Below are 20639 nucleotides of genomic sequence, written 5' to 3'. Positions count from 1 at the left end.
CCTACAAAAGTAGGTGTTCTCAACCTCATAGCTAGATTAGCATACTTTTATCAGGATTAGTGTAAATACCCAGATGCTAATCTGGATTTCCTTCTAATTTTTATATTTGGCACACTCCAGTGCATTTCACTAATTGCTTCCTATAACGATTAGGTGTTTATCATATAATGGGATTGCATCTGGAATAGCATTAGTAACATACACAGTTGTTTCTGAACAATTTGGGTGCAGTCATAAAGCACTAAGGTTACCTATTTTCAATGGAATCAACTCCTGAGACGCTTCAAGTACCTTATCAGCATTTGCCAAATACATTGAATGTAGGGCCCTGCCCTTCTAAACCGTCTCGGAGTCCCCAGTGTTTTATTCCTCATGTAAATGTACAAAGACAATTACGCACACTTCTGTGTTCACTGGCTGCTGCTGTGTGAGAAGCTGTAGAATTTACTTACCTCACATGGCAGTAGAAGCAGAAAAATCAGAATCTCTGTCCCCCTCTAAAGCCACAAACAAGGAAACATAAATGTGGTTCGAGATTCCCTTCTTCCCAAATTACACTGGAATAATGGGTAATGAGGAAACAGTCACCTGCACAAATCTAGGGCAGATCAGCAAGGTTCCACCACAGAAGGGCATTGATTTAAATCATATTTTACATCGTCAGGAAGTAACCACCTGCTTCAGGACTGGATTCCTCCTTGAAGTTTCTCACCCTTGATGATCCTGTGCTCAAGAAGTCCCGGACTTTTGAGGATTGCTGTGATTCCAAAATGCCCCATTTGTGAAAACATGGCAGCAACAGAGAAGCATGTGCAACTTGTTTTCAAATCTAATCATAAAACTAAAAAGTCACAGTGCAATCCGTTGTTTGATTAAAACAGCTACTTTATGTATTTAAGTAAATATAAATACTTAGTGAATTCACTGTAACATAGAAGTAAAAATTCACATTCTCCCACACTAAGTTGGGAACAACATTCCCTTCCCCTAGAAGATACACTTTTCAGAATTTTACAGACACTTTTATCTGCTTACAGGGCTAAACATTATTTTGGAAAAGTCACAATTCAAATTTGTTCTTAATGCAACTGATGTTTGCCCATACAAAAACATTTTTTCACATAAAAAGAAACCTGATTATATTTAGTGGACATGCACTACCAAGCTATATAAATTGTACGTTACAACAAAAGTACTGAACAAAACCGAACAGACATAGTACAACTCCTCCCCCAGCCCCAAAAGTCTAGTAATTGTGGAGTTTCATGGCACAAACTGCTAGCATAATTTAGGAATGTCTGATAGTGAAGAACTCTTCAAAAAGGGAGTATTATACAATAGTTTTACTTTCCTGTAGGACTAAAATAATCCTCAAGAGTGAAAAGCTTATGCTTCTTCCTACATTCTGTAATGACCAGATTCTTAAGGGAAAACATGACAGTGGCGTGCATCATATCTAGATTCTTAACCCCAATAAGGACAGGATGAGAAACATGTTTGGACACTCTTCTCCCTTCCCAATACCAAATGACAGAGATCAAGTATACTGCACTGGGGTTGGGGTGAGGCGTTAACAGTGAAAGAAGTCCCTGATTTCCTGGCAGTCTCACTAGGTGAAGAACACAGATATGCCTAAGATGATAAACTACTGATTTACCATAACCAGTCACAGCAATTGGTTGCGGTGTACTCAAACACTGCAGAGGTCTTACCCAGTTGAAAATGAAGATCACCTAAATACATTTTATTTATTAATATAACAAATGCCAGATATTCTTAACGTGGGCAAGAAATGCACAGAATATTTTTGAAGAAATTTATCAATTAGTATTTACTGAGAAAAAGTTAACGGTTGGAGTACTTTTACAAAAACAAGCACTTTTTGTGCCTTTTACTTCTAGCACATTCAAGATTCCACATAAGAATCCCACCAATTTCAAAACCTGCAGGCTTGTGGTGATGGTGTGCCCAGAAACATTGCTTTCCCTTCATTTAATTTGTTGATCGATACTAAAGCCACTCAAGCTAGCAGCAGAGATTACTAATTTTTAACATGTATCAATACTAGTACTTTCCCCCTTAATGGGCCAATATATTGCTTCTTCATAAATCATGGTTAACAAATTGTGAGCCAGCCTCAGATATGTACATTCCCTTCCTTGAAGTTCTTCCCCTGGGTAAATTCCCTCTCATACTTTTAAATGCTGTTAATCTGTACACTTGACGCCAATATTAAACATGGTTAAAGTTAACTAGGATTCTCTTAAATATGATTTGAAGAGGGTGTCATCTCCTTATCTGAGAATACCCCAGTTACAGTAAGCATGATGAAAGCAGGGAGAGAAAGAATTACTCACATTCCCAAGATGGGCACCTATTTGGGAACAGACAGGATATTACTTGTGAATTGAGTTTTTATTTACAAAAGAGAAGGACTCGTTACCTGGGCAATGCATAAGCGTTTAGTTAGTGCTGTGAACAGCCCCTCTGTCCCCCAGAACCAGCGGTTTCTTTAGCATTACAAGCAGTCAACTACTAGTAAACCTACTTTGACCATATGTGCTCTAACATTGCTGTAACTAAAGAGAGTTCTTTAGATTCCAATCATTTCTGTTGTCCCTTGTCAACACTCATCAAGGTGGTAGTATAAAGTCTGCCATGAAACCTTTCCTGCTTCTAATACCATGCACATGGAACAAGAGCCACCAAATCAAAAGCACATTTGAGAGCACCAATGGAATGTACAGATTGTTCAGTCCTCTAGAGGAAAGAAAGTTAAATATCACACAAAATACTGTCTAGTAATTAATAATATTCATCAAGGAATCCAAATCTCTCAGCAGTTGTGCATGATGCAGAGGATGGTGCTTCACTTATTTAAAGCAAACCAAAGCTATAAAAGTAATTACAGTTCCAACTCAAAGTCTCCGTCAGGCTTATTTGTGCTCCTTTGTTGGTGCATAGTAGAGCTCCATGGGCTTATTCACTTTCCAGTACTTTTCACTGACCAACTCCAAGGAAAATGAGCCATTTAACACCTAAAGACAAAGTCAAAATTAGTGCCCAAGCCAGAAACTGATAGTGTCACTGCCATCTGAAAATGAACAGAATATACAGCTAGAGAAATAACCAAACACTGGTGCACCACAGTCTGTAAACAGCAACAAGGAGAAGAGTGTTCAGCAGTCTATAAATAGTTTAATATAAACCAGATGTCAACTCCACTGCCAATCCTAAAGCAAGAAACAGCTGCACACAGAGCAAGGGTGCTTTACTTGTATTAACAACATAAATGTCTGCTTCAAAGCTATTCTTGCTAATAGAGTATGGACCATACTGCTTCAGCAGTAATGGATCCAGTCACTTGTGAAAGACTCTTTAAAAGGCTCAGGATGAATAATGTTACACAATTAAACACAATTCTAATGGAACTCCAAATCTCTCCTGCATCAGTATCACCCCAAGATAATGCAGCGCTTCTGATCTTTGAGAGTCTTGAATACGGTAGATATCCTTTCCCCTATCCATGAACATTTTAGGCACAGCCCACATAAGTTCCAAGTCCCTTCCATATTTACTTGTTAAGGACATGACGGAGTAAAGACTAGGTGGCCCAAGTTTCTTTGATGTGGTAATCAATTGGAAAAGGATGGCAGCAATTACCATCAGAACCACGAACACCATGTTCTGCCAAGTGTTTGTCCCCAATATATTCCAGCTTTTGGGGCTGTGGTGACAGGCAGCTTTTAATGACATCCTTTTGACAGAAAGGTGACTTCAGCAAGAGAAGGTTCGCCAATTTTGAACTACAATTTTTTCAAGTTTAGCCCCTTTCTGCCACATTGGTAAGGAGAGGGCCATAATCTAAGCTCAAGAAAAATGTGAAGGGCCATGCATTTCAGCAGGGTGGGTCTACCACTCTGAGGACAGACCACTTTATACAGATATGGAGCCACCCAGAATAGTTACCATGTCATCCGGTTCCTTTCAACTAGATCTGCACCTGTTTTCAATTTCCCTACAAACACTAATTCTAAGTCCTACACCAGAAGCCTCACATCCTAAAATATGAATACATAATTGTGCATGTGAGAAGAGTTCTGATAAGTTAATTACACTTGTTATCAGAAGTGAGGACTGCTTCAAACATTAAATATACACTTAAGATGTGTTAATGATCTTGTTCAGGTGACATGCTAAGGCACAGTGGATAAGCATTTTGAACTAAACATTATGGCTTAGTGTGTTGTGTGAATCATGACTCAGCATGTCATGTGAACCATTCCTAACCGTGGTGGCTACCTAACCACAGTTTAAAACACACTCACTAACCATTTGCTGCAAAAGGGTTAGCAGCCTAACCATGGCTTAGTGTGTTATCTCAACAGTCCCTTCAAGAGTTCAAAACAGCAATGGGGAGAGGATTACATCCCAAGCCCTGATAAGATTGTGTAAAATAGCCCTGTGAATAGAATAGGCTGCGATGGAGACCTGCCAATGGCTACACAGAAAGCTTCACAGATGAGCAGAGATCTGAAGCTGGGATTTATTTGCAGGCAGGCCCAATACTGTAGTTACCACACTATTCTCTCTCTTTCTTTAGTAATGTAACCATACATGCACACAAAATTTGTAGTAATGGTGTATTTCTTTATCCCAGTTCACATGTTAATGCATACAGTTTACCTAGATCAACTACAACAGCAGCTAAAGTATAACAATGTCCTATTCAGAAATTCTCCACATGTAGGGCTAAACTCAGGGAGGGGAGCTACATCTTCTGGACATGCCCTTATCATGTGCCCCAGCAGTTCTATCCCCAACATTCACAGACTGAGAATGGACACCTGCATGCATGTTCAACTGAACACAATTAGGCACCTCTTTATAGGCATCCATGTTCAACACGTGGATGTTAGGGGCGAGCACATGACTGTGGCGGTAGAGCCCACACTCACACACACACACATTTAGCCTCTATGAATGAAGAAATTCTGAGTAGGAGTCAAGCAGAACTCAAAGCTGTCTTTCTTCCCTGTTATGGTTTAGCTCAATCAGCTACTCACAGTGAACTGGCCATTCGCTGTAGCAATATAAATTGTGTACTGCTTCTCACTGGCTGTTTCAAGATTCATCTGATTTGACTCTCCTTTGCTCCGTAGTTCTTCCAACGCCAGTCTCACAGCTAGGTACTTCGACAAGTGATCTACTGTGGCATTGCCAGAGGTCTTTATGTACCTGCACCAAGAGCAAAGACATTCCGTGTGATTACTGATTATGTACAAGAAATAAAATTGGGACAATTGTTAAAGATTCCCCATCAAAACAATTGAAGCCATATGTTAAGGTAGTGAGCTAGCACTTCCTAAGTGTTTATCTTGAATAATCATCATACAACGCACACACACAAAGAAACCTAGCTCACTAACATGTACAATGTGGCTTCTAAAATAAGAACAAGACCATTGCTTACCTTGTCTGTGCACTGTCATCGTTTTCCATTAGTGTAGGATGGGGTCTAAAAACTAGTTCTATTTCACTTGCACCATCCAATACTGGGTCTATAGCTACTGTTGTATTGTTATTGTCCAGTTCTAGCCCAGAATCATCAGATGTTTTGGTCCTTTTGTTACTTGGCCCAGCTTCCTGATTACTGTGAGTTGAAGCATTGCTACAGTGTGAGCTGTCACCATTGTCCTCTGCTCCACTGCCATTCTCTATCTGTTGTTTCTTGCCCCTCTGTAACCTAGTAAGCATACATGAAATATTCAGGAAACCATGCAACACTTCAGCCATTCATTTTCAGCATCCTAGCAAATATATTGGTTCATTCTAAAATTCTTTACTAAATACAAATAACCAAAGTATAACATGTCTTAGTAAGACTCCAAGATTTCAGAACATATATCTAGCCAACATAATAGACACAAAACAACCATCCAAGACTCCTAACATGTAGCTGGTTGTCCAGCATCCTAGTGTGAACTGCTACTTCCAGGTTAGCTTTGAAGTAGATTAGCAAAGTGCCCATTACTGAGGGGCAAACATGGCATTTTCTCACATGGATCTCATAAAGTTTCAGGTGTAGCTGAAATAATGTGAAAGTTATATCTCTAAATAGTGTGGGGTGGGGGTGGGCGACAACCACCCAAAATACCAAATATAGAAATGTGCTCAGAAACCCTGATGCAAAGATGGAAACTTCAGCTCAGATCCTACTAAGATTAGAAGACCGGTCTAAGATACAGAAAAGGTTGACTACAGTTATTAAGACAATGGAGTATCTCCTCTATAAGGGCCTTTTTAATTTAGTAAAAAAAAATTAAGATGGAAGGAGGTCAGACACACCTAACTTATAAGCGAGTTAGAGAGATTTCGAATACTGACAAAGAAAAAAGGGAACACCCAGTACTTCTCTCCCACCCACTGGAGTATGAAACACCACAGTTTTATGGCAGGAAAGAGCAATAGCCCCATAAAAGAGAAACACAACTTCAAGGAAGGTGTGTTGACTGTGCCCAATGACACATACTGCAACATGTATTGTAGAAAATGGCATGTATTATAGAAGGGCCTTTCTGTACTGGTATTTAGTACATTTAACATTCTACCATGACCAAGTAGAATTTTGCAAGACAGGTTCAGTCAATAGCGTAAAAATGTACAAATACCTTTTAAGGACACAAAATGTGCTATTTTAAACAGTTTTCTAACAAATATTAGAATATATTCACTTCAACAGCAGTAACATCATTGAGTATATTGAAGCATTAGTTTGTATGCTCCTATGGCAAGGAGCCACCACTATGCAGTCTGTCATCCAAGCACAAATATGCAGGACCTTATTCAAAACATTTGCCTTTCATGCACTTCAAATTAACACATATGTGAAGCAGAGATAGATCCATTTTGCCAAATATTGACTACTCTGACTAGCAGAATTTCTAGGCCAAGATCTCTCCCAATTCTGCTACCCGAGTTACCCGGGGGATTCAACATGGGTCCTCCCACATACAAAGCATGTGTGCTCTACTACTGAGCCATAGACGTTACCCATCTCTTAACTATTCAGAATCTCTTACCTGTTCAGGGTAACAGGTAACAGACTAGCAGAATTTCTAGGCCAAGATCTCTCCCAATTCTGCTACCCGAGTTACCCAGGGGATTCAACATGGGTCCTCCCACATACAAAGCATGTGTGCTCTACTACTGAGCCATAGACGTTACCCATCTCTTAACTATTCAGAATCTCTTACCTGTTCAGGGCCTGGATTTTCAGGCCCTCCTCAATGCTATGGCTCAGAGCTTGCTGGTTATTATGCTTGCTGATCCTTGCTAGGACTCGTTCCTGGTGAGCTTCATATTCATCACGACTTGGATAAATTTTACTGATGAGAGCATCGAAGTTTGGGTCTGGTCTCAGTGATCTTTTAGAAACGAGTTTTTTACGACAAGTAGGGCATTCTTTGTTTCTAACAAGAGAAGAGGAGAAACCAATTCCATAAGTATGTTTTTCATACCATGTACCTTGACAGATTCTTCTTGAAATCCTATCTCACAGTTGTATACCACCCTGAGCTCCTTGGAATAAGGATGAGATAAAAATGTGACAACTACATATACTTTCCTACCTTCTTAAGGGGTCTTGGCCCTGGCTGACACTATGGATTGGAAAAAAATAACTTCAGAGGGAAGCTGAAAAACGTAAAGCAAAGGTATTTTTGCAGGTTCCTGATGGTTTAACCAGAATTCCAAGGTATTGCTGAGGTGCTGTAACCAGTCCTGATAAAGGATTTTTGAATATACTTCCCCCTTACTTAAGAGCCTCGTGTGGCGCAGAGCGGTAAAGCAGCAGTTTCTGTAGCTGAAACTCTCCCCACGGCCTGAGTTCGATCCCAGTGGAAGCTGGTTTCAGGCAGCCGGCTTGGGTTAATTCAGCCTTCCATCCTCCCAAGGTTGGCAAAATGAGTACCTAGTTAGCTGGGGGAAAGGTAATAATGGCTGGGGAAGGCAACGGCAAACCACCCCACTATAAGGCCTGCCAAGAAAACATCAGCGAAAGCTGGCATCCCTCCAAGAGTCAGTAATGACTCAGTGCTTGCACAAGAGGTTCCTTTCCTTTCCTTCCCCCTTACTTACCCACTTCTGAGGGCTGTGATGATACAATCAGCACAAAAACGATGTAGACATTCCTTAGTAGTCATGGTGTTTTTCAACATATCCAAACAAATGGGGCACATCAGCTCACTGTGGAGGCTTCGAGGTGACACCACTATCTCCAGGCCATCTGTTATTGCTTCCTAATGATCAAGAAATAGTGTTCTCAGGCAACTGGTCAAGTTGAAGTTACTACTAAAAAGGTGTTTTTTTTAAATCCCCCTATAAATTCATCGGCTTTACTTATTTCTGGTAGTGTAAATCAGATGAGATTTTTGGTGCAGCATTCTGGATGGCACGTAAGAAATTAACTGATTTCTGGGGTCAGTTGGAAAGTGTCACATTCATAAAAAAGCCATGTCCTCTGCAACTTACACAAAGATGTAAAAAGCAACTCTGTGGTACCTGAGGTGTTCTTTGAAGTTCATATAAGCTGAGCTCCCATGTTTTGCTCAAAGGCTGTGTTCCATTTGTCTGCACAGCCTGAGACATGGCTAAAAGAAGAAAAATACACATATCAAAATCAAGCATTGTAATAGGCCATTTTCCCACACTGATTCAGGCCCCAAGAGGAGAAGACTGATCACCTGAAAACATCCCTCAGATTATTCCCAGTTCTAACATGCATTCTCACCACTGTTTGATATGGAACAGGGACACACCTCTCTTTTGACCTAGTGTTCTGACTGAAGGTATTCTTCACTGAAGGAGACAAACTAAAGCTGTGGAGTTCCAGGGTGGAGAGAGAAGAGAGAGACTAAAAATTCCCAGCTACAGAACTTTCTCTTCCCTTTGGCAGAGTCATGCATGTATAACTAGTTCCAACTTTTTAGCAACCTCATACAAACATGGAGAGGTCACTTAAATGCGACATCATTCGCACTCAACAGTTTGTATAGACATACAATGTTATTTCATTATTAAAACCACCAGTAGTGGATATGACTACATGTTTGTGTGACAACCATTCACATACAATTATATATGCCTATTGAATATTCAAGTAAATATTGAATTAACATTCTAGTACATCTAACATGTAAGCTGCCAATCTTAGCATTTAGTATTGGCCTGAGCATAGAGAACATAAGAGTTCACGAAGGCTGGAACATGCAGATAGATATGAAAAAAGAGTTATAATATAACACCAGATTGCGATGCCAGGTAATCTTGTGCCTCCTCGCTTTCTAAGCAGTCTTGATTTAAGTGCTTTAACATATGACCCCTATATTCCTGCCTTGTGCAATCAACCTCAAAAGATTTTTTTCTATCTTTCCATTGATCATTTTCAAATCTGCTAACCTGATCAATAACATTCTAGTCAGCTAATTAGTGCCTTCTCCAATGCTTTTTGGAAAAACAAGTGGTTCCATCCAATGCCATCAATGCAAAGCCTGCAGAAGTGTCTCTTCAGATTGTTGGGAGTAAGAAATATTGATCTGGAGTTCAACCAGTTAAATAAAAGCTCTAATAATGCCCTTTTCCCAGGGGACTGCACATTTCCCTTGTGTGTCCCTGGAACTTGGCATCTTCCTGCCAATTGCAATACTATTTTCAGCAGAAAAGCTGTTTACTCACTCCCGTCCGTGGAGAACATTGTTTCTAATAAGGCTGCCAAATTGCTCAGACTGGCAATGCATAAGTGACAGTTATATTCTCAGCATTTCACAAACACAGCTGCCAAGTTGCTGTTGGTAACCATGAATATCTTCCTGGAAGCCACCTGCACAATGCAAGGCCTCCCTGTCCTCATCCAAGTTCTCCACACATCAGAGAACTCTGAAGGGGGTCATTCATTTTATGCTAAGAAAGAGAGACAGACTTCCCCTTTCCCTTCCGCCCCCAGTGACGTGGTGCCGATGAGGGGAGGCGGGAGCAAAGGAAAATTCTCACTGCTTCAGAGCGACTGCATATCCTAGCGTGGAGTGAGTGAACAGCCCCACCTCCTTACCATGTACTTGGGATAGGAGTGGGATTATTGTTCCCTTTCATCCTCAAAGCCTGGCACAGTCAGAAGCAGCAAACACCACTTTCCAACACAAAGCGATAATGATTATGCCAGGCCTATATGAAAGACTCTTGCCACATCTGACCATTCTCAAAGTTATGCAGGGTCATCATCCAACAAAGCTGAACTCAGGGCAGATAGAAGAAAGTACTTCTTCCCACAGTGCTTAGTTAAAACTCTGGAATTTGCTACTACAGGATGTAGCAATGGCCACCAATGTGGAGATTAGACAAATTCATGGAGGAAAGGCTATGTTCACAGATATCATATGTAACTTAGCAACAAATTGATTTTCCTAAATGAACCAAAGATGCTCTAAGTCTAAGACAAATCCTGAATCCTTTCCTTGCACCAATGCTTTATATTTAGAGATGTGAATGTTTTTGTATTTGTGTTTTTAGACTGTTGGTTGTTTTATTATGGTTTTAATTTTTGTGAACCGCCCAGAGAGCTTCGGCTATTGGGCGGTATAAAAATGCAACAAATAAATAAATAAATAAAATATCAAAGCATTTGCTTCTGATGCTATAACTAATAGCTATGGCAGAATTTCTTATGGCAAAAGCAAACCAAGCAAGGCAGAAAATTAAGAACATATTTATGACATTCTGAAGTACCATGAAAGCATCAAAAGATATACTTATCAACAGAAACTATTAAGTTAACTCACTGAAGCTTCCCATTTCCCTATATCTTCAGCATACAAATATGCAAGCATTTTCATAACGAAGTGCTTGTTTATAAGAGTTTCTCTACTAAAGTGAATTTTAAAAATATAAATGCCCTTTAAACTGCGTCGTCTAAACCCAGTGCAGTCATGCATCTATCGTTAATCCATATTTAAAACATTTGCTACTATGTTAGTGCTCCAGCTGATCCTACTGCAATAAGGCCAACACTTGAACTGCCAACATCTGAATATAAAGAAGTCTAGGGATACACTTTTAATACTAAGCAGCTATCAGAAAGGCTTCCCACTTATTTCAAGTATTGTCTGGGTGCTCATGCTTTCATTACCCTCAGGCAATGAAAGGATAAAGAACCTCATGTTATGTTATATTAGCAATTAAGAGAAGGCCAAACAAGAGGCACTCAAGGCAGCATGAGTGTGCGTGCAATAATGCTCTGAGTCTAGAAGCCAGAACCTAGGGAAGATTCTTGAGTCATCACACAGCATGGTCTGAGTCCTGGGCACAGGCGGCAGTAGCCTCGCTTGCCTTCTCCCCAGGGTGTTCGGGCACCCTCTCTCCCTCCCCCTTCATGGTCGAACATATGAGGAGAGAACCGCCCCGCCCTCCTCTTTTGTCAGCGAGACCGCCCTTTGACACACACACACCCAACAAAAAATGGGATGGTCTGATATAGCGCAAGGACAGCAGTACACAGGACAGAGAAGCAGCTTTATTGCATACAGAGAGGGGAAAACCCAGACTTCCCCCGCTCCAAAGTAAGACGGAAAAGGGAGGGGAAGAGGCAAGATGAGTGCAGGACAGGGAGAATGTCATGTGAGTACCGTTCTGCAAAAAGACATACCAGGCATGGTGAGAGTGCAATAAATTGCTGGTGTGATGGAGCTCTCTATGGATGAGCCTAAGTGTTGCAATTCAAGCTAAGGTTAACAGATAGCCTAACACATAAAATTGCAAGTATCATACTGCCTTTATACAAACCTATGGTGCGACCACACTTAGAATACTGTGTTTAGTTTTGGTCACCACACATAAAAGAGACTGTAGAGCTGGAAAAAGTGCAGAAAAGGACAACAATTTGAAGCTAACAGCACTTAACAGCACAATCCTACACAAGTCTTCTCATAAAAAGCTGCACTGAGTTCAATGCAGAGTGATCTCAGGTAAGTGGACATAGGATTGCAGCCTTAATATGAAAATACAGGAACATGCACACTGGACATGTTCTTTCTAGTATTGCTCCTTTCCACTTCTTTCTGTCTTGGCCCTTGACTTTACAAAAAATAAAGAGGCAAACTAAAGCAAAATTCCCATGACTAAAAGCAAAGTTTGATCATTACTGGGCTGAAAACATTATTATTATTATTATTATTATTATTATTATTATTATTATTATTATTATTATTCCCAGTGTTTTCACAATACTGGGCCTCAAGGCAGCTTCACAAAACTAAAACATAAACAATTAAAAATAGAAATAGAAATATACAAAAGTTAAAAAATATAATTAAATGTAGGTCAATATTAAAACATTTAAAATGCATGTAACAATTTTAAAAAGTAAAAAAAACCCTGCCTGCCTCCGGAAGCACACCAAGGAGAGAGCCAGTCTAGCTTCCCTGGGAAGGGAGTTCCAGAACCCTGGGGCAGCCACCGAAAAGGCCCTCTCCCGTGTTCCTACCAGGCATGCCTATGATGGTGGTGGGACTGGGCCTCCCCTGAAGTTCTCAAAGCACAGGCAGGCTCCGAAGGGAGAATATGGTCTTTCAGATAACCTGAGCCCTATAATATTGTCTTTTTATCTTAACACCTTGATCTAACTCCATTACCACATAAGAATAACAATCCTATCTGTCCTTTGCACATGTGACTTTAGTCAGAGAAACTGAAAGCCCAAAGTTTTCAAGAAGCAAGACCTGTTAGTTAGGCTGGGCAGAGCCATTTTCATGACATGAAAATATGAAATTAATCCCATGTTTGATTTGTAGGAAACTTCATTTTTATGAGACTGCATGTGGAGATTTAGCATGTTTATAATAAAATTAAATTGCAACATTATTTAAGTTAGAATGTAATTTAGTATTTTATTTATGATGCCTTTTAAAAAAAAGATTTATATTTTTAAAATCTTGTTGTTTTTAATTATCATTGATTGTTATCCACCCTGCTTGGGTGGATAAATAACAGTGTGGGTGGATATGAGAGCAGACTCATAAGTAAACAGGCAAACTTGCAAGTGAGCTAGTCAAAAAGCAGGCTTATCTTTCAACAAGCACAAGTGGCTGGCAGTGGGGATGGCCATGTTTTTTTATACTCTGGCAACAGGATTCCTTTAACAGTTTGCATATATATATAACTTTCTAGACAGTATAAAAGCATTCAATTAAGGGAAAATAAATCAGTCTTTGCTATTTAAAAACAAAAACAGAGCATTTCTGTGAAATTTGTTAAGCAAATACCTGGCTAGCAGTCAGCCAAAAATAATCTTGTGTTTTCAATTCCCTTTTTTCCATAACACATATTTTGGCTACAGTGTATATAGAGACATGTAGCACTATTCATGATCTGACGCAGACTGACCAACTCTGAAGAATTTGGGAAAGGAGAAATGAAGTTTTCAAATTGCACAGAAACTTTCTATTGCTCAGAAGTGGGGTACTGTTAGTTTTGTTTGAAGCTAGATTTCAAAAAGCACTCCTAGAAGAGTTATTGAGCAAGGCACAAGATGCCAATATGGTACACTGGCTAGAGCAGCGAGCACAGTAGTGGGAAGCCACGTTTCAATCAACTGCTCAGCTACAAATCTCACTAGGTGGCCTTGGGCAAACCACCATCTCTCAGCCAAACCTAACCTCCCAGCTAACACAGAACTTTGAGGAAACTTTGAGGAAACTTGGGAAACAACAGAAGCAAGTAAAGCACGTAAATTTATCACTGAACTGTTCTTCAGTGCTTGTTTATATATCACACTCTCTTCATTTTCTACCTATCTATTCAGCTCCATGCCTGGAGGTAAAAAACATGTTTGCTTTGTCACAACCATTGCATAAAACATCCCCTTAATTATTGTACCTTTTATATTCACCACTCTGGAATCTGTATAGATATGGAACAGTATACAAACGCTGTAAATAAGTAAATAAATTTTATTTATTAAATTTTATCCTGCCCTTCATACAAGTACACATAGTTCCTAGCAATTTTATTTTCATAGCAGGCCATGTAACTCTTGTTGAAGAGCCTTTAAGTATTTTTGTCATGACAAAGCTTAAGAACTCTCTTCTTTCCCAAAAACATATCAAGGCCATCTATCTACATATATATATACACACACACACACACACCGCACTCCAAAAACACACATTCACAAGAAGGTTTTACAGAACTCCGAGGAATTTTCAATAGTAGTATCAAGTTGTTTGGCTACCTGCGATATTCATCGAAAGACGATTCCCAAAGTTCAAATTTAATTTCAGTGGCAACTCCAGTCACAGCACTGATTTGAATGTTCCTCCGCCGTTGCTTATGACCCATTTACTTGAGCTTAAGCAGCTGTCCTACTGACCTGACCTACTCAAACACAGAGGTTTCTTTCTCAGCGACTGCAGTAGCCAAATATGAACAGCAGCAAGTCACTCAATACTGATCCACTTATTTCTCCCAACTAGTTCATAATGGTTGGATAAGTGTCCACTGTATTTTGTGTGCAGGCTATTCCTTCTAGAAATCACACTCCTATTTTTGCTGTGTTTGACTTTGAGTTTAATTAGTCTCCACAACTGAAGGAAAATTAAACACAAGCAAGGACTGAAAGTCCACAAACGTACATGCTTCATGGTTAGATGTTATTCCGGAGTGAGGGAGTAAGAGAAGTTCTGAAACTTTTCAGATTTTTTTTTCTGGATTAAAGCACTGCAAGATGCACCAGTATATCTCTTCCCACATTATACTGCCATTTGCAAAACAGAAGAATCCACAAAGAGTGGAAAAGCAAAATCATACTAACTTGTTTCAGAAGGCAGCAAAAATATTGGAAGGTATTTTTTTAAAAAAACCTAGTAACAAATAACTATTAAAAATAAAAGAAAGCACCAGGGAAGGGGGTCAGAACACCCATTTAGATCTAGTCAAAATCAGCGGCAGCCTCATTAGGTTTTGGAATAAAATTATATCACAGAATAGCGTTAAAGAACAATGTTAGCAATGTTGAAAGATTATACTGAAACTTTCAAAATGAATGAGCATTTTACAATGAATTGCATCTGATAATTGTTTTGTGTGGAAACAACTGTAATAATATAGCACTGATTAGTTATGATTTCATTAGTGTTAGAACAATGTCTTTTTAGTTTCCAACAGCCAAGACACAGTTTTTCTTCTGAAGTGAAGGCCCACTTCACTCTGTATCTCTAGTCTTCTAACATTTAAGAATTATCAATCTTCAGAGAAGCCCACCTGTTGTTTCTGCATCTCACTTATCTGGGAGTACCTCCTGACTGGAAGGACACAAACTAAGTGGCAATTTCTATAACAGACAGGCTCCTTTCAGAGTAGGTAATTCTGTCTCTGCACCATCTGTATTGATACCTACATGTTTTCCCCATGAGACAACCAGCAGCTTTGGGAAGAGAAATTGACCTTGTTCACATGTAATGACAACCCAGAATACAGGTTGAGTTGTCGTTGAATTGTGAGTTATTGTTACATGCGAACTCTGCACTTTGTTTAACTATGGGTTGTTAACCATGAACAACCCAGGAAGAGAATCCATGATTTGTTGTTGGATTATGGTCTCTGGATTTTTTGTGGTTACCAACTCATAGTGAAACCATAGTACAGGGTTCACATGTAATAACAACCCATGATTCAACAACAATCCATACTGAACCATACTCTGGCTTGCTGTTACATGCAAACCAGGCCTTAGGGTGCTTTCAGATGGAAGCTTTCTTGCACATCCTGGTTTCTGGTTCCCTTTTTTAAAAATAATAATAATCTGGAGTTGTAATGGGCTGTCTACACTGCAGAAGCCATTGCAGATTTTTAGTGATTTTTTTTTTTTTTGCATCGTATCCCACAATCTCCCATCCACATATGTGGGCAAAGCAAAACAGGATGGAAAAATAGCTGCCATTTTCTACCACCCTCCAACAGCAATTCCTTCCTCCCACTTTATTCCTTAGTGGGCATGCACAGTGAGTCTATACACATTTTAAGAAAAATATATACTGGAAGTATGCAACAGCAATAGACTGATATTTTCCTCTCCTCACCATAAAATATAGATTCATCCTTTATTCCTTTTACTGAGGATACATCCAGAATAGGTTTTTATTATACAATCACCCTGCCTCATTGACAGGATTTTAAGGGTGTTTTTTTTTTTCCAGACAACGACTTCCATTTTTCTTTCCCCAAGATAGAACAGCTTCACAATGCCCTTTTGACCAGTACTGCTAGGAGCCATCCCTCTGGAAACACCATGAAATTATACATATCCCACAGAACATCCACCCACAAAGAATTCCCCTTCTTTGCTGCACTGTTCCCAGGCAGAAGTCAGAAGTATTTCATTTGAAATAAATGATGAACTTTATTGGAATTTGAAATGACAAAACGACAGGATGCTTATACTTCACCATGCAGGTATAATTGTGTCGTCTAACTATCTCTTTTTTTTAAAAAAAATTACAAATAGAAATGGTAGTTCAATGCAGAACAATTATAAATACAGCTAAAGCAAGAGATATCAAAACTGTTGTCTTCCATTTTGCATGCCCCCCTCCCCCAAATCACTTGGGGCTCCATGAAAGCACACTGCAATTTGAGATGTATCATCAACCATTAGCGAGCTTGTAGCATGATACAAGAAATAAAATGACACAGTTGTGGAGAAAGATTTCCTCTGTATGATCTTGGAACATGCCCCTCAGTAACATCACAGCTAACATCAAAAGCAGCCCCCCCGCAAACTGCCAAAAGTTTCAATATCAAATATCCACAACTGTTGTTGGTGGTGCTACTTTTGTGTGCCTTGAAAAAATAACAGATTTTTCTTTATTTATTTGCATAATGAGAAAAGATGGGAGAAGCAGGGAGAAAGCATGGGAAGATTACAGGATAATGACAGTATCATGTAAAACTCCTGTAAAAACCCATGAACAAGGCAAGCTAATGGCACTTTAAAAGCCTCATGTGAAAGCACTCATAGGACAATATCCTATACCAACACTGTGCTCCTGCTCTTTCTTTTGTGCCAGCAGGACCAACCACTAGCACAACAGGAAGCTAGCACTTCCTAAAGAACCTCTAGAAAGAGTTGTTTCCAAAGTGGGTCAGTGGAACTTAGGGTGACCATATGAAAAGGAGGACAGGGCTCCTGTATCTTTAACAGTTGCATAGAAAAGGGAATTTCAGCAGGTGTCATTTGTATATATGGAGAACCTGGTGAAATTCCCTCTTCATCACAACAGTTAAAGGTGCAGGAGCTATACTAGAGTGACCAGATTTAAAAGAGGGCAGGGCATCTGCAGCTTTAACTGGTGTGAAGAAGAGGGAATTTCACCAGGTTCTCCATATATACAAATGACACCTGCTGAAATTCCCTTTTCTATGCAACTGTTAAAGATACAGGAGACCTGTCCTCCTTTTCATATGGTCACCCTAGTGGAACTCCCGTACTGTGATTGCCCCATTCTGGAAATTAATATTACTGCTTGTTTCCTTTGCTTAAGAATCCACTAGCATTCCCATTGTGCTGTCCTGCTGCTAGTGTGTAGTCAGAGCTGGATAATGCCTTTGGTTTAGGAGACCAGCACAAGGTAGGGAAAAATAAGCCACACACACACACACACACACACACCTGATTTCCCCCTCTGGCACAGCTTTTAACTAGGGTTGGCCTGCTGGTCAATTGAATAGTCAAATATTGTCAATTGACCTCTATTATTTGACTACAGTTGTTTATTATAAAGTATTTCATGAAGCTGATGATGCCTGAAGCAGAGCTGCTGACTACTTGGTACCTTTAAAAATTGAATTTTTAAAATTGTTGCTGTTACTTTGCATTATTATTATTATTATTATTATTATTATTATTATTATTATTATTATTTAAATGGAAACTGTAGGCTGATCCTGTGGCTGCCCTGGGAGACCTTTTCAGCTAAATTGTGGAGTAAAAATGCTTCAAATAAATAAATGTTCTAGGATAAAATAGAAGCAATGTTCAGTCAAATAATTCAAAGTTTACCTAAAAATATTAAGGGTTATAATTAATAATTTTTAAAAATGCAAGTTCATTGTTTCAGAGTGGTTCTGTAATTAGAATATCAAAATCGTTTTAATTGTTCTAAAAAGTTAATACTTTTTGACCATTATTTGACTGGGCCATTTTTCAAATCTTTTTTTGAGAAGTCAAATGCCCAACCGTACTTTGAACTTTTCATATATATATTTTTAAAAACCTGCAGGAAATCCAATGATAGATATTTCATCTCATCTGTTTGATTTTAAATCAAATAGTTTTTTGATAGACACATATATTATCACAAAACAACTTTACTATTTTGACAAGCCTAGAGATATACAACTACCATCCTTGTCATATTGAAAATGAGCAAAACTGAAGAGCTTCTACTCTAAGGAGCTCTACTGAGGTTCTGGTTGGCCCATCTTTCTCGGATCTGCAAGAGTTCAGAATTCACAAGAGGCATCCCTTTAAATTAAGCGGTACCTAGCAACTCCAGTTCCAACACATCAAAGAGAAATGAGACTCAGTCAAGTTGTGTTCATATGTATTACTGCACAAAGTATAGGTAACAAGTTAACAACTCATAACTCCGCCTACGTTTCAGATACTCTGAAAGCATCATTTCACCTGCACAAATAATATGTGGGGGGGGGGGCTGCCAAGCGAGATACCAGCAATAGTGCACCTTTCCCTTCTTTAGAAATGGTGTACTCTTACACCCCTTGTCCGTCTGCAAACACCGCACAGGAGGACTGAATAATTCCTCGGGTCTTGACCTTTACGTGCCTGAAGCCAGCCAGAAAAACGGAGGTAGAGATTAAGGATGACCACTGACAACTCCAGGGAGCCTTCCTACCTGCATGCAGCCAGGTCACTCGTTCTCCTCTCCTTCCCAGTCTGAAGGGACCCATCGTGACAGCTCAGGAGCAGAGGTGGGTGGAAGAGGGACGCCCACTCCCACTTATTAAGTCTGTCGCTCCCTTAATGGGGGTGGGTGGGGGGTGAGGGGGGGGCGTACGGTCTGAACTGGAAGAAGAAAGGGGTCGTGGGAAGGGAGGGACGCGTGAAAGGGGCAGTGAAGCACAATGATAGGCATGTTTTACTCGGAAGCAAGTCCCACTGAGCTCGACCGGGCTTACTCTTAAGTAAGGGGCACGGGATTCCCAAAGGAGGCTCCTGCAGCTTCGCAGAGGGGGGCGAAGGCGTCCCCTTTCGAGACCCACCGACTCACTCCAGCCCCCCAACAGCTGAGCAACACCCTCCCCACACACACACACAATTCCCCTCCCACTCACCGGCCCCGTTGTTCGCTACCTCTCGGTGGCTTGCCCTCTCCCTCCCGCCAGCGCGGCTTTCTTGCCCGTCGTTGTCACCTCCCCCGCCGTCGGCACCCCCGCCGCCGCCTCTTCCCGCAGCCAGGGCTGAGGCGGGTCGACAGCGGCTGCCTCAGCCCCCTTCCCTCCCCCCCACGACCCTAAGCAACACAATATGGCGAGCAGCAGACAGCCGCCGCCGCAAAGGACGCTGGGAAAATAAGAGACTTACATTATTCATGGCTGCTGAGGCCAAGCAGAAAGCGGAGCGGGAGGTTTCAACGAAACTCCGCCCATCGACCACGCCCCCCTCGCCTTCCCTCCCCACAGGTGCTGAGAGCTTTTCCTCCTCGACCTTCTGCTGTTGCTCGCCAGACTTTTCTTTTTGTTTACATCCTTAGGCTGCTCTGTAAAGTCTTTTCCACCCACCCGCGTTATATTTCAGCTACCTTAGCTTCAGGGATTGGGGGCCGGAAGACAGACTAATAAAAGAATAAAAGCCTGCTTTTGTTACCGCCTCCTCAGCTTTAGCTCCTTTATATATTTTAAACAACAACGAGGTTTCCACTTGGGCCATCCATACAATAAATCACTTTTAAGATTTTGCTCCTTTGCCTTTTTTGTCACACTTTGCCCCATATTTTAACCATTATTATATTCCTCTTTTGATACAATTTGCTATCACCTCCTTTTATCAGCCACCCACAACAGGACCCATCAATTTGATTTTGGCTGTAGCTAGACCTAAGGTTTATCCCAGGATTGTCCTGGGGTCAAACCTGTTCATCTAAGTACCCCTTTCAGCACCTCCTGGAAACATCTTTATTCCAACATCTTTATTCCACCTTAATATGCAGCCTTGAATCTCTGTTTTTTTGCTTCTTTTAAATTTTGTTTTAACTGTTTTATTCTGTTTTTGTTTTTGTTTTTTTCATTTTATCTTGTACACCGCTCTGAAATTTTTCAATGGGGAGCGGTATATAAATATTCTAAATAAATAATAAATAAATAAATAAATAAGTGCCACACAGGGCATCCAGCACTCACCTTAGGTCTAGCTATGCCCAAAATCTCCCTCGGTTTTGCTCCAGGTCACTGACTTGGTTTCTTTATATCTATTCCTCTACTTCTTCAGTGTGCTTTTCTAGAGTACATAATACAAAATGCTGAATTAAAAGTAATCGCCTGCTGTCTTAGTAGCATCTTGACTGACAAATGTC

General features: G+C 40.2%; 1 protein-coding gene across 1 annotated transcript; it reads right to left on the bottom strand.

The window, feature by feature from the left end:
- Window positions 1-864: 864 nt before the first annotated feature.
- Window positions 865-19501, bottom strand: RNF2 (ring finger protein 2). The gene is made up of 7 exons (XM_063134827.1): window positions 19402-19501; window positions 8563-8651; window positions 8140-8300; window positions 7257-7472; window positions 5474-5746; window positions 5067-5238; window positions 865-3038 (listed from the first exon to the last, which is right to left on the bottom strand). The coding sequence occupies exons 2-7, from the start codon at window positions 8647-8649 to the stop codon at window positions 2937-2939; spliced, it is 1011 nt and encodes a 336-aa protein (XP_062990897.1). The 5' UTR covers window positions 8650-8651; window positions 19402-19501; the 3' UTR covers window positions 865-2936.
- Window positions 19502-20639: the final 1138 nt, after the last annotated feature.

Source organism: Elgaria multicarinata, chromosome 1 (genome assembly GCF_023053635.1).
Source record: "Elgaria multicarinata webbii isolate HBS135686 ecotype San Diego chromosome 1, rElgMul1.1.pri, whole genome shotgun sequence".
Lineage (NCBI taxonomy): Eukaryota > Metazoa > Chordata > Lepidosauria > Squamata > Anguidae > Elgaria > Elgaria multicarinata.
This window is presented reverse-complemented; position numbering and strand designations above follow the sequence as displayed.

What these genes read in the sequence shown, in the direction of transcription:
- RNF2 (XM_063134827.1), bottom strand. Translation starts at nt 8,649, where the DNA reads ATGTCTCAGGCTGTGCAGACAAATGGAACACAGCCTTTGAGCAAAACA. An exon ending in AAAATCCAGGCCCTGAACAG is followed by an intron (nt 5,747 to 7,256) that starts GTAAGAGATTCT and finishes TATGCTTACTAG; the next exon opens with GTTACAGAGGGGCAAGAAAC. An exon ending in GATGACAGTGCACAGACAAG is followed by an intron (nt 5,239 to 5,473) that starts GTAAGCAATGGT and finishes CTCTTGGTGCAG; the next exon opens with GTACATAAAGACCTCTGGCA.